This window comes from Photinus pyralis, unplaced genomic scaffold (assembly GCF_008802855.1).
Source record: "Photinus pyralis isolate 1611_PpyrPB1 unplaced genomic scaffold, Ppyr1.3 Ppyr1.4_LG4, whole genome shotgun sequence".
In the NCBI taxonomy this organism is placed as follows: Eukaryota; Metazoa; Arthropoda; class Insecta; order Coleoptera; family Lampyridae; genus Photinus; species Photinus pyralis.
The window spans coordinates 23,169,802-23,183,709 of NW_022170511.1; the positions used below are offsets into that span (position 1 = coordinate 23,169,802).

The window sequence follows — 13,908 nt, forward strand, 5'->3', positions numbered from 1 at the left end:
AGTGGCAAAACTATAAACATATCATTAGTTAACTAATTAGCGTACTTTCACGAACACTTTCAGATCAAATACAGCAAATGCAAATGGCCGTAGTCTATTTAAAATTAAAAAATACTTTTATATCCCGTAGTTAAAATACCAATAACGAAATAGAAAATATACGATTTATTGGAAATAGGGAAATTGGTGGGGCGAAGTTTAAACGCCTTGAGTTACTACTTCTCTCCCGGACTTCATAACTCGTGGACCTGCAGTCGCGTGATGTGCTGTGAGCCTGCGCACTTTCTTTTCAAAAGTCAAATACGAACAGAATTTTAATGACTGATTTTTAAATTGTGCTGCATTCCTTCCGACGAAAAAATTAAATGTGGATTGCGAAGGAAGAAAGTCGGAATAGATTCACCTACACGTCCTCCTAACGTACCAACCAGAATGTCAGTGCGAATCGAAAATGAAGGTTATAATTTAATTCAATATTCTGAAATATCCTCATCCTCTGACGTGTTCTACGCACCTCCTCGCAATTTCACAAATCCAACTGGCAGGCGAACCTATCGAATTAATACAAATTTCGTACTGCGACCTTATTCCTACACCTCTGTTTCTATGAATCCACGAAACCCTTCCGATCGTATGTTCACTTAATAGTCTGGACTTGCTATTATCTTCTGTGTTTTAGGTACGACCACAAGTGAAACAAAACGGGAACACTTTTCTACACGAGCAGCCTTAGGTCGTGTCGGACTAATATTTCTATGTTCATCGTTTGCCTTATTTCTCGTCTATGCCAATTTTCCACAACTGTCCGAGTATGTTTAAGAGCCAAACTTTCTGTATATGCTAATCCTTTCTTTTTAAGTGATGAACGACTACACATACGACTTCCATGGAACATAGAGGACGCAAAGCAGCTTGGTATAGTTTTAAATCGTTACAAAGATGACAACTTTCTCCAGGTGATGGGAGCAGTGTTTCTTACATACATATTGTATCCTTTCCTGAATCTTTTGAACAATAAGCGTAGTCGAGTATAACTATGTAAATAGTTACCTAACATTTGTTTTTGCAGAATTGCATAAAAACAATTACATATAATCCAAATAAAGGTAATGAAGGTAATAACTAGGGATAGAATTGGCAGGTGCAATTATTGCATTATGTTAGCTTTTGAAAATGAATGCGCCGTAAAATTTTTTCCTAATGATCATAATTAAAGATTCATTTAAATGCATATTTTGAAATTTTGACCAGATTTCAATAAAAAAAAAAACTGAACAGGTTAGTGTGAATATACTACAGATAATTCATACATAAGGAACTCATCAGGAAATCAAATAATGGATTGTCATTGTAACTTGTGCAGTTTACATTGAAATTTAGAATTATATTGATTATGTAGTTTAGGTTTGTGACTATATTCAAGACACACAATTCATATCATGATGGTAAGTAAAAGAAGTATTTATCTAATCACAGTTTGAGCTATTTATTGCGACTGTATTTTTCAACCTGTTGCACTGCCTTGCTGTGTATAAAGCGTTCAAATATTCCCCAATACACATGTGATTGCGTTCTAATCGAGGTTCTAAATAGGGTGACCCACAACAAACGCCTTCTACCTATATCTCAAAAAGGAGAATATTTTGAAAATTTGACAGTATACTAATGTCAATAAGAGGAATTCATCAAAAACATGTCACATGTGTCACTTCCGGTTATATTATTTTAAGTGGAACACCCTATATATTATTTCAATTTTGAATTTCTGCAATAATATGATGGGTTTTTTCCTACACGTATTGTCAACAGTATTTTAATTAATTATTATCCCTCTCTTGTTCTGGGTCCTCAACAGGCTTGCGCCCAATTACAGAGTGACCCGCATGATGCTTTTTAGAGGTGCCTCTCCAGAGGATCTTAAGTTGTTCTATACTACTCCGGTATTTACCTTACGAAGTAGGAAAACCTAATTCGGAGTAGCCGGCAGAATGCTCGAAACTGGCCTAAGGCACTTCCCATCTCTGCCACAGATGAAAAATTCACCTCAACCCAGGTTCGAAAATTACTCACGCCCCCCCCCCCATCCCGATTAAAAAATAAAAAGTGCTGTTACTACAAACGTATTTATAAAAAAAATTTGCATTTATGCAAAATTGTATGGTGATTAATTATCCCTTCCAAAAAGTGTTGTAGGTCTACAAATAGCGAATTATGCGTAAAAAACCAAAAATGTCATTTTCGAGAATACATTGGCGTCCATTTATTTTCAAAGATATCAAAAAATAATTTTAACAAAAGTTTGGTAAATTTTTCTCAACTTTCTGACGGTGCTAAAATAGTATATTAAGATACAAGTGTATAATCAAGTCTTTAAAGAACGCGCAACGAGTCGCGGTGTACCTAAGAATTGGTCAAATGCAATTGTATATAAAAATCCCTAATATAAATATTTTAAAGGTAAATATTTGCCTCAAACACATCAGAGATCTCGCGCCCCCCTTAACAACGCCTTGTGTCCCCTTAGGGGGGCGCGCCCCCCAGGTTGAGTAACACTGCTGTATATTATTTGATGATCGTATGCAGAATTTTATTATACATCGATTCGTTATACTGTCTTATACAAGGCGAGTTTTTTCCAATGTTTATTTTGGAAGCTAGCAGAGATAGAGAGACAATTAAATTGGGGCGTTTTTTTGATAAAAACTCATGGCTAACTAGCTATCTCTCGTTTTTAGTGCCTATAATTATTAACTAGAAAAGAAAGTGTAAAGGAAAAAGTTGTAGATGAGCTCAATAATACACTATATTCAAATTTATTTATTTAAGCTCTAATTTTTGAGTCGTGGGACTGTTTTGAGTCGCGAATATTTCCAAACCAATTTTGCAATATTTCCCCAAATATCCGACCGCATATTAAAACTATGCAATGCCTATGTTTTTTTAGTCTTATTTATGTCAATATTTAGACAAATCTAGCATGCCGTGTGCTGTCATGATGCGCGGTGTCTGTTGTGGTACACAGAAAAGGCCTATATCAACTCGTTCAATGCTTCGTTTTGAAGATTACCTTTCACGCGATACAACCCCCTGTGTAACATACCCGACACCGCGCATCCTGACACCACACAGCATGTTACATTTCGTAAGTATTGAATCACGAATTTTTCAATTTTTTTGTATACCAACCAAAAAAATATGATATATAAAACCGAGTATAAAACTAAAAACAGTCGGAAAAACTACTATAGTTAACTTAATTGTGGTGTTTTCTAAAATCAGGATGCAAACTGTACGGCCCTTCTCTGATAAGATAATGCCTTATGGCTGGACAATATATAAATGATAAAATTGAGTCTGTTGGGGAAATACAGTTGACCTTTCTTGAATCTTGCTCGTACGATTCCGTGTTGTTTTTATAGAAATAATTGAGCAATGAACTTTTTTATTTATCTCGACTGCATTCAACCTGGATTTTAGTTTAGATTTAATGCACCAGGCGACTGAAATCCAAATTCCCCTGCAGTGACTGTCCATGTCCGCCATGTTTTTTAACCCAAATTTATCATTGAACTGATTGTGTTAATTGGTAGATTTAGCTATGGTTGCAAGAAGATGCCACATTTGTTTCCTGTGCTATGACTTCGGCACTTTGATTTCCAATTTCTACCAATCCGGTCTAGAAGGTTGAAACATGGCTGCATGGCTACACTGTCTCCATAGAGTCACTGTAAATTGACCCTACTCAATTTATATCATGAGATAAGTTATCTGTAGTATATTTACATCTGTGGCGTCAATAGCGGTATGAATGAAGAATTTTTGGGAAATTGACTTATGAGAGGGTGTTTTTACTATGCTTGTAAGGAATATTAAATTTGTTGATTTAAATCATCTCAACCCTAAGCGTTGTATTCCTTAACATTTATTTAGCTTGCAAACGTTCGCCATTCCTGGATCGCTGTTTCTCTCGATCCTCTCTGGATTTCTATTTCCGTTTACGGTCGCGCTAGTATTAGTGTGCACTTGTTCGGCACTGGGAGCATCCCTATGCTTCCTACTTTCGCAAATATTAGGAAGAAAATTAGTGCTAAAGTATTTCCCGGAGCGGGCAAGTAAATGGTCTGTGATAGTTAATAAGCAACGTGATAATTTATTTAATTACATGGTGTTCCTACGCGTTACACCGTTCTTACCGAATTGGTTTATAAATTTGACCGCACCCGTAATCGGTGTACCCCTAAAGCCATTCGCAATTGGCACATTCTTTGGCGTCGCGCCGCCGTCTTTCGTTGCAATTCAGGCTGGCCAAACGTTGCACACCATGTCCAATTCAGATTCGACGTTTTCCTGGAATTCGGTCGTGCTACTAGCAGTATTCGCGGTAATCTCGTTGGTTCCTATATTTTTAAAGAATAAATTGAGAGAGAAGTTTGATTAGGTTGTATAAATTTTAGTTGAAATTTGTTAATATGTAAAGAAAAATTGTTTTGTAAAGTACACCCCATAGGATGTATTATTTAAATTGTATAGGAGCACAGAGTAAAATTTTTGTATTTCGTAAGGTAAATTATTATGTAGCAAGTACCTACCCACGTATGTATTATGTAATAGCATTATTAAATTTGTATCAAAGATTTAGCGATTTAGCAAACCACAAGGTGCCAATACACTGTTTTTGTATAATAATTTAATTGAGTTATCTCGAAAGTTTGTACTGTAAAGATGAAATACCTACCAAAAGCAGTTCACATAAATGGCGTGTGACATCATGATGAAATCTGACTAATATAATAAAACATGTCACAAAATAACAATATAAAACTATTAAATGTACCTACCTATCCTCAGCTTCTCCTCGTCCTTGGCAATCTGATCCCTTCCTTTCTCTAATTTCCAGCACGATGTTGAAGAGTTTAAATGACCATCAGGAACATATGTAACGCAGCCAACAACCAGATTAGTACCAACCGTAGAGTCTGACAAGTTGGAACAGTTTTCATGTTGTATAGGTAAATGTATAGTGAATGAATCTCTGTAGCCGTCTGTTCTGATTGGTTGGCACGAATGAATTTTTACCTTGGATAATACCTAGTACTAGGTCGGTTCTGTCATGTATTCAGATGTGAGACAATCAGGAAGGGAATTGAATAAAATGCAGTATTTTGTAGCTAACAAAAGACAAGAACAAGTAAAATATATTACGCAGACAACAGGGTGATACCAGCGAAACCTTGTTTGGGACAAAAACCCCGACATAGCACAAGTACGAGTACATGAAATAAATCGACTACGGTAACAAATTGTACAATAAAAATCAAGTAATCGAATGAAAAAAAAACAAGTTCATAAAAATAAACACAAGAAACATCAAATGCAAGTAGAAGGCACGATAAATCAAATCAGGTTAATAAAGATGAATGCCGTTAAAAGAACAAGAATGAAACACAAGTGGACCACCATAAATCAGATGAAGTAAACTTGTAAAATTGGAAATTGCGTGTAAAAAGGATCATGTCAAAAGCAAAGCCCTATTTAGCGGGCGTTTTATGGAAAGACACAAAGAGTTTCGGTCCGCACAAGAAAGAAAGCAGTAGATACGGCGACATGTATTAGGTACTTCCTTCGCGGAAATAGCTTTAAACCACCCATATAGAGAGAGACATCGGTTTAGAGGACCCCACTTTCTCGTATATGCTAAGACACAAGAGCTGCAGTTCACGGGCGACGTGCATGCAAACTGGGATACTTCCTCCCCAGAATAGTTAAACCGAAGCAAGCAGAGCAACATCACATTGACTTTCGCGTATATATATATATATATATATAATCGGGACACCGTTCTACCGTTAGGTGTACGGTGAAATACATTACTATACAATACATTTTATACACTGTCATGTACGAATCTTGTCCACTCCTTTCTGTCTCTTGCCAGGTTTCTCGCTTCAGTCCAGGATTTTCCTCTTTTCTTTAATGTCTTTCCAACCGTATCTTCCCACGTCTGCCTTGGTCGACCTCTTCCTCTCTTGTGTTGGATTTTCGCTTCCCATATTTGCTTAACTTGTCTCCCATCGCTCATTCTCTGCAGGTGGCCCCACCAACTCAACTGTTTGCTCTCTATGAATTCTGTTATCGGCTGTACTCTTTTCTTACGTCTTCATTCCGTATGTGGTCTCTTCTTGTGATTCCCTTCACTCTTCGCAGATATTTCATGTCGATTGTCTGTATTTTACCTAGTTCTTTTCTCCCTAACGTCCATGATTCGCTGCCATACGTCAGAATTGGTCTAATATTACCTTGTACACCATCATCTTTGTTTTCCTGGATACTTCTTTCTTGCTAATAAAATTCTTATTTAGTGCATAATACATTCTTGCCGCTTTTTGAATTCTTTCATTAATTTCTCCTTCTTCGTTTCCTCTGTCGTCGATTTGTACGCCAAGGTAGGTATAGTGTGTCACCTGTTCAAGTTTTTCTTCTTCAATGTAAATATGTAACTCGTGTGGTTCTTGTGCTATTGACATTACTTTTGTCTTGTTTTTATTAATTTTCATTCCATTTTCTGCTAGAATTTTATTCCAAACGTCCAAGTTGTCTTGAAGGTCCTTTTGGTTTTTGGCAGTAATTACAATATCGTCTGCGAATGCACATGCTGCAATCTCTATTCTTGTCATGCTTTTGTATCCGACGTGTAGTTTTTTATTTATCTTTTTTTGACACCGTTTGATAATGTTGTCCATAAATATGGTGAATAATAGGGGACTCATGACTCCTCCCTGCCGCAATCCTGCTTTGGTCGTAAAGCTTTCTGATTTTAGATTTCCTTTTATGACACGATTCTTACTATTCTGATATAAACTTTGTACTACTCTTATTAATTTTCCATTTTCTCATACAAAATTTTCCAAACTTTCTTGCGAGGCACCTTATCAAACGCTTTTTCTAAGTCTATAAAGGCGAAACATGCATTACTTTTCTTTTGTGCCGTCTTTTGAATAATTTGCTTTATGGTGAATATGTGGTCTTGGGCACTTCGGCCTGGTCTGAATCCGCTTTGTGGCTCGCTTAGAGTTGTTTCGATTATCGTTCTTAACCTTCTCTCTAAAATACGCTCGTATAATTTTAGAGTCGTACCTACTTAGAAGTGTTATACCCCGGTAATTGCCGCAGTCGTGTGGGTCTCCTTTCTTAAATATTGGTACTACTAATCCCTCGTCCCAATCTGTTGATACCGTTTCTTCGTTGAACGCTTTATTAAATATGTCCAACAGCATTTGTCTGCCTTTCACTCCTAAGTTTTTTAACATATCTCCCGTTATCTTGTCATGTCCAGGTGCCTTTCCTAGTTTTATTTTGCGTATCGCCTCCATCATTTCGTTTAGTGTGATAAGATTTTCCTCTTCATCCTGTTCTCCTACTGCCCTTGGAAATTCTTCGGAGTCTTCTTGTGCCTCTTCTAACAATTCTTGAAAATATTCTTTCCATCTGTTCATTATGTTTTCGTCTGTTGTTAATATCTCTCCTTCTCTGCTTCTAATTGATACTGTATTTCTGGTTTTTCCTTTTCTTAACGTTTTGATCATCTTAAAAAAGAGTTTCTGATTGCCTTTACTTTCTTCCTCTATTTTCTCACCAAAATCCGTCCAAGCTCTCTGTTTCGCATCTATGACTAATCTTTTGACTCTTTCACGTTGTTGTTTATATTCCATGTAATCCGCGATAGTTCTGGTACTCAAATATTTTTTCCATTTTCTTTTCTTGTTTCTTACTTGTTCCTTTCTTTCTTCATTCCACCAAGCTGTCTGTTTCTTGTTCTTAACTGTTCTACAAGTTCCGCATACCTGCTTTGCTATCCTTAGCACCAAGCATTTGAAGGTTGTCCACATCCCTTCAACCCTGCTATCCACAGACCCGCAACTTTGTCTTTCTATTTCAGCTTCTAGTAGCCTAGTGAATTCTTCTGCAAACCTTTGTTCTTTTAGTTTGTACGATTTAATTGTTTCTGCTACTGGTATTTCTTGTTTCCGCCCTCCTTCTCCCTGTCTTGCTCCGATCTTTCCTTTTATCTTTGATACTACCAAATAGTGGTCACTATTTATTTCTGCTCTTCTCGAAACTCTTGTGTCGTTTATGTTTCTTCTGTTGTCTATTTCTGCTAGTATGTAATCAATAATGGACTCTTCTTGCCTTGTTCTCTGCACTCTAGTGAATTTGTGAATGTCGCGATGTTTGAAAAACGAGTTTGTAATAATTAACCCATTGTGCAAAAGCATAATAGTCTATTGCCTTTATTGTTTCGTATTTCTTCTCCATGTTCCCCTAGTACCGTTTTGTATTTGCTGTCTTTCTTGCCTACCCTACTGTTGAAGTCGCCAGCTATATACAGCTTCCCTCTAGCATTTTCCGTTACTTTGTTTAATTCTTCCCAGAACTCATCTTTCTTTTCAGCTTTCTCGTCTTCATTCGGACCATATACACTGATGATTGTGGTTATTGGCCCTTTCTGGTCTTTCAGCTCGATTTCCAATATTCTTTCAGACCACCCTTCCCATCTGTGTACTAATTTCGTCAAATTTCTGTGTAATATGCATCCCACTCCTCCCTTGGCTCGCGTACTTTCTTCCCCTCCGCTATAGATTAGCATGTGCCCATTTTCCATTTCTACGACTCCTTGTCCCTTCTTTTTTGTTTCGGACACTGTCAGTACATCTAGCTCCGCCTTCTCAAATTCTTCAATTAGCTCGTGCTCTTTTCCATTAATTGCTCGTATGTTCCAAGTACTTACCAAGTTTCCATATTTCCGATTTTGCATGGTTCTGTGTTGTTTCTTTTGCTGTCCTTTTCCACGCATTTGTCGTCGTCTTTGTTCTGATCTGTTGTATGCCTGTTAGTTTTTTGGTAAGCAATCCATACTAGACGCCTTCTTGGAATACGTGGGTTGGGGTGACCTTTGACTAATGGTTCTCGTTCTTGGTTTTTTCCGTACTTCGTTAACTTCGTCGTCTTGCTCATCTGCGCTTGTGATGTCTTCTACGCCATACTCCTCTCCGTTGACAATGAGTTTGTTGTATTTCAGGTATGCGCGATGACCGGACTCTCTTGCTGTTCTTAAATGGGTTGCTAATACTTTCCTCTCCTCTAATACGTGTTTTGGAAAATCTTCGTGTATGTATATGTTTGTACCTTTTAGGTTTTTCGCCTTTTTCAGTACTTCTATTTTGGTTTCGTACTGGGCCAGTTTGATGAATACTGGCCTAACTTTATTCAGTTGTTTTGCCCCTATTCTATAGACTTGTTGTATTTCTGTCTCTCCCGTCGTAGTATTCATATCGATGTCTCTTAAAATTTTCTGCGTTGTTTCTTTTAGTTGCAAACGGTCTCATTTTCCTTTTCGGATATTCCATACACCACCAAATTATTTCTTTTACTTTCTTTCTCAAGGTAGTCCATTCTTGAACTTTGCTGCTTTAGGATTCGTTTGAGCTGCTCATTTTCTTGTTTGAGATTCGCGTTTTCCTTTTTTATTTCTACAAGCTGGCGTTGACACTCATCCATCTTACCCTCGATGCGCCCCGTTCTTTTATTTAACTCATCTAATTGGGTACTGATTTTCTCCAATATACCTTCCATTTTGTTAGTAAAATTGTTTGTATATGTATGTGATAAATGCGGTATTTGTAAACAAAGTGTAATCGATTGTCCGTTATCGTCACCGTTTGTGATTAACTACGTCACTTACGTGTCTATGTACGCGCGCTCTTATCTTTAGTCTATTGAGTTTGTCCGTATTTGTGTCTATTCACATAACTGCACCCACTATTTAACCTTTAATCCTATTTCGCACTATTTTCTACTACTAAATCACTGGTAATTCACAATTTATTTTCACTCCGTGACGGGATCGTGTGTTCGATTTACCGCGCCGACGTAAGGTCGCGTGAATACATAACTAAATACTCAATAAACAATGTACCTATAAAGGCATAATCCCTGTTACCCCCAATCTGCGCAGAACGGTCAAGGTTGAAGACTTCATGAAGATTGTTGTATGCATATCTCGCTAATTTGATTTTTTTCGGTTGTGAGAGGTGTTTCCCAACCGTAGGGGTATGTTACACAATACACAACCTGGATCAGTAAAAGTCTCCTATGTCAGCCTAGATGTCTCTTTATTGCATTTTGTCTTCAAATAATCATCAAAGCTATTATTCCATGCATATTGATATCTTAACTGTATCTGCAACTTGTTACGAATTTCAAGTAGGTAACTAAGGGTCTTTGGCGGCAGGCGTGTGGTGAGTTTCCGCCGTTAAGAGCCGGGGTTATCAGAGCTTCAAAGTAGGCTTCTGTACAGCCCGCGGTAGAGCCACTCTATATAAGCGGTCGGGGCTCTAACGTAACTGTCACCACTTTGGCGGTTTGGAGATACTTTCCGTTTGGTGACGACGGAAGTGTTCCGGGAGGTGGTGAAAATTGAGCCGATCTTGTTTCTGCGCTGCTTCCAGGGAAGGAGACATGAAGATTCGTGTAGGTGATTTTTATTGACAGGACAGGACTATCCTTGAACAGTGGGACCAGGGATATGCTTCTTCGCTAGGGGTGAACAGAAGTCGACTGCATTTTTATGCCGGTGCACACTCTTTTATACCCCATTTCTGTGGTGGGGGTATATCAGTGTCAACTGATTAAATATTTACATCGCAGTTGGCGGCAGTTCCTTCCATGAAGATTGTGGCTTCTGGAGCATGAGCTGTGTCAAATAGCTCCTAAGCATCAGAAATGTATTGCACATTACAGGAATCCTGAAATTTGAAATCACGGACATTGGTTTTCCACACAAAGCACGTGATTTTAGATAATATTAAGATTGCTTTTTTTAGATTTCCATACAAGAATTTTCGTAGGGCGTGTCTAGTATGTAGTGAGTAGGTACGAATAATTCAATTGCATTATTTTATCTCCACAAAAATTTAAAAAAAATGCGCTATTGTGGTCACTTTGTCCGTCCGTCCGGTCGCTACTAGTTCTTTATCTTTAGAGCTATTGTTCTACTTTTTGGCTATTTGGTTCGTGATGGTGTCGATCCCTGCACCAAGGAAGGAATTTTTTATGTGCCTCTTAAGAAAAAAGTTATGGTAAAATCTATGTTTTTCATGTAGTACCATAATTTTACACTTTTGCCGTATATTAACGATCCTCGAGATCATGTTGTAGTGCTGTCTGTCTCTCCGTCCGCCTGTCTGTCCGTGTGCAGTTGTGCGTTGTGCACGATAACTTTTGTATTTGCGCAATCCAGTTTTCCTGTGGTAAGATATTTAAATGAATGTATGGAGGCAGCTCGAATAAAGATAAAACTAATGCAGAATCAAATAAATTTGTTTTGCTCATGCACAATTCGATCCGACTAAAAACACGCTAAACAATTGTTGCGCATGCCCAGACCCACAGTCGTTATTTGTGAACCAATTCTAAAATTTTAGAGTAGGATTCGGGTTATAAACTGACATTGAAGTATCAGGTCAAAAATGGATTTCACATATGCAATAGGTATGATTTTTACGAAATTTTAATAGAAGTTGCACCTTACAAATGGGAAATGAATGCAAGTGGAAATGCGCTTTTTGTAAATCGTTTTCCATTACTTTTTTAACTTGTTTTAATATCAACCCGAAGATAAAAAGGTTGTCGTGAAATTTTGGAGTGTATTTTTAAACCCTCGTTGATCGTTAGCGCGTTGATATGAATATACCGGTGTAACTAGAACGAATGGGCCTACAATCTTGTGCTAATGATGCACATCTAATATTTATAATATGCAAATGTGGCATCCATTTCATGGACACTCATGAATGACGTCTAAGAATAGTGCAAATTAAACTCTATGAAAGTAAAATTAAATTGCACCTGTGCTGGCTGTGCAGTCCAGGTGTTACGGACATAGTTGGCCAACCGAACTGCATTAATCAATTAGAATAAGGAGACAAAGCTATTTATAATAGGAAAGTATACCTTCGTACAAGACGTTAGCCATTTAACATGCCAATAAACGCTGCCAATTCTATTATTACCTATGTTTAGATTAATTTCTTTAGTCCTTCACGCTTTTGTTTTTTGTAAATAGGAAAGAATCATCTCTAATCGTTATCGACTGCTAAGTACAAGATGCAGTTATATACAAGTATGTATATCATTCAGCACTTTGCTTTCTGGCAATGCGTGAAACTGAGTAGAGTTCAGTTTTTTCTCGTTTTATACATATGGTTCAGTACATATTCTATACATATAAACTCGGATTGCTAAAACTTCACAAGACTCCAAATTTACTGAATTCGTAAACACACGTGACAAGTTTTAAAAGTTAAAAGTGGGTGATGAAACAATTTTAATTCACTTGCAACAGATTGGAAACGTTAAAACGCTCGAGAAATGAGTATCGAATGAATTAAGTTCAACCTCAGCTTCTTAAAATCTGGCCAGTAGAAGCTTTAGCTATGAGAGGTGCCTCAAAAAAACGAGACGTCGGAAGTGGGTACGAAAAGATCTTATTGCTGGTGGAATAGAAACTGGCTAATAGAGTACTGATCTGCCACACAAAAATTGCGCTGAAGTACCTTCGATCTCACAGGAGAACTTTGATAATTTTATCAAATTCGACGTCGAAGTTGCCATGACAAACTCATTGTGAACACACAGACGTTACCTTACAATAAATTGGAAGTATATCTTGTTGGAAGTGTAGTAGCTCAGTCAGTTCGGTTAAGCTTGGTGGGTTCACAACACAATAATTCAATGTTGCAAAGTCAACTTCGACGTCGAATTTTAAAAAAGACCCGTTATTAGTTATTTTTATCAGAAGTTGTTGAGTACTAATAGAGTTGAACCCTCCCAAGAAAAATTTTCGAATTTTTATCCGTACCACCCAAATTATGAAAAAAAATTCAACTTTCTATCCGTATACGGGGTGTTCCAAATAAAAGTAACCGCATGGATTTCGTTGGCAAAAAAACTAGATGGTAAAAAAAAATTCGTTAACGTTATTCGCTTGTAGCTCCACATCAACATTTAAAATTTTTAAATATTGAGTTTTCCAACAATTTAAACAGCGTCGTCGTATACAAACGTTATAAAATTTACTCATTGCATATACGGGGTGTTACATATGTATATGTATATAAAAAAATTGAGTGCTAGAGGGGATCAAAATAAGCACTTTTTTCATATAAATTGAGGGTCCAACGTGTTTCGTTTGGGAGCCAACCATATAAAAGTGGTGAAATGGTCATTATGACGTCATATCTCCAACCAGTGACAACAACTAAATAATATTCGATTATATTTGACTAGTTCTAATAAACACCTTTGATTTGATATTCATCTGCCTGGGTCTACAGCCACATTTGTGGATTAGTGGAATGGTTTAAATGAATACGCGAATTTAATGCATATGACGTCATAACTCAAAACCTACCAAAGGTTGGAACTGCCACCCAAGTCGCTAATAGTCCTCTCAAAGAAAAAAAAATGGGTGATGCTCTCTACACCACATTGCATACAGGGTCTCCTAGTCAGGCAATGGATTAACCAATGAATAAAGAATACCAGGAAGGAGAATATCAACAATATACGTGCGACCGCGATGGCTTTTGCAAATGGCGGACAGTTGTTTCCTTTTCCAGTGGCGTACCTACCTTACAGTTGTAGAAGGATACAATTATAAAGAATTTTACACGAAAACAATCTAAACCTCCCATGTGTCTACTCCGCCTATGACTTTTCTAACCTCAAACTGCATTCCGATAAAAAATTTGTAAATTTACATGTACTATATAAAAATAATATTGGTATCAATACTTACACATGAAATGTAATTCCCAAACTTTTTTTTCCGTTTTGGAGCAACCAGAACCA

General features: G+C 37.2%; 2 protein-coding genes across 3 annotated transcripts; one reads left to right on the plus strand and one right to left on the minus strand.

Annotated features, from left to right (window-relative positions):
• Positions 1 to 269: 269 nt before the first annotated feature.
• LOC116168659 (transmembrane protein 41B) lies at positions 270 to 4,811 on the plus strand. Of its 2 annotated transcripts, none has more exons than XM_031484596.1 (4): positions 270 to 457; positions 680 to 809; positions 860 to 988; positions 3,931 to 4,811. In XM_031484596.1, exons 1-4 carry the CDS (start codon positions 433 to 435, stop codon positions 4,436 to 4,438), a joined length of 792 nt encoding a protein of 263 aa, XP_031340456.1. In that variant the 5' UTR covers positions 270 to 432; the 3' UTR covers positions 4,439 to 4,811. The 2 variants fall into 2 exon arrangements, with proteins under 2 accessions (XP_031340456.1, XP_031340458.1); XM_031484598.1 differs by lacking the exon at positions 270 to 457 and adding an exon at positions 472 to 631.
• Positions 4,812 to 8,887: 4,076 nt separating this feature from the next.
• On the minus strand, positions 8,888 to 9,328 carry LOC116169020. Its single transcript, XM_031485051.1, has one exon. The coding sequence runs from the start codon at positions 9,326 to 9,328 to the stop codon at positions 8,888 to 8,890; it is 441 nt and encodes a 146-aa protein (XP_031340911.1).
• Between the last annotated feature and the right edge of the window lie 4,580 nt (positions 9,329 to 13,908).

What these genes read in the sequence shown, in the direction of transcription:
- LOC116168659 (XM_031484596.1), top strand. Translation starts at nt 433, where the DNA reads ATGTCAGTGCGAATCGAAAATGAAG. An exon ending in AGTGCGAATCGAAAATGAAG is followed by an intron (nt 458 to 679) that starts GTTATAATTTAA and finishes TCTGTGTTTTAG; the next exon opens with GTACGACCACAAGTGAAACA. An exon ending in GTGTTTCTTACATACATATT is followed by an intron (nt 989 to 3,930) that starts GTATCCTTTCCT and finishes ACATTTATTTAG; the next exon opens with CTTGCAAACGTTCGCCATTC.
- LOC116169020 (XM_031485051.1), bottom strand. Translation starts at nt 9,328, where the DNA reads ATGAATACTACGACGGGAGAGACAGAAATACAACAAGTCTATAGAATA.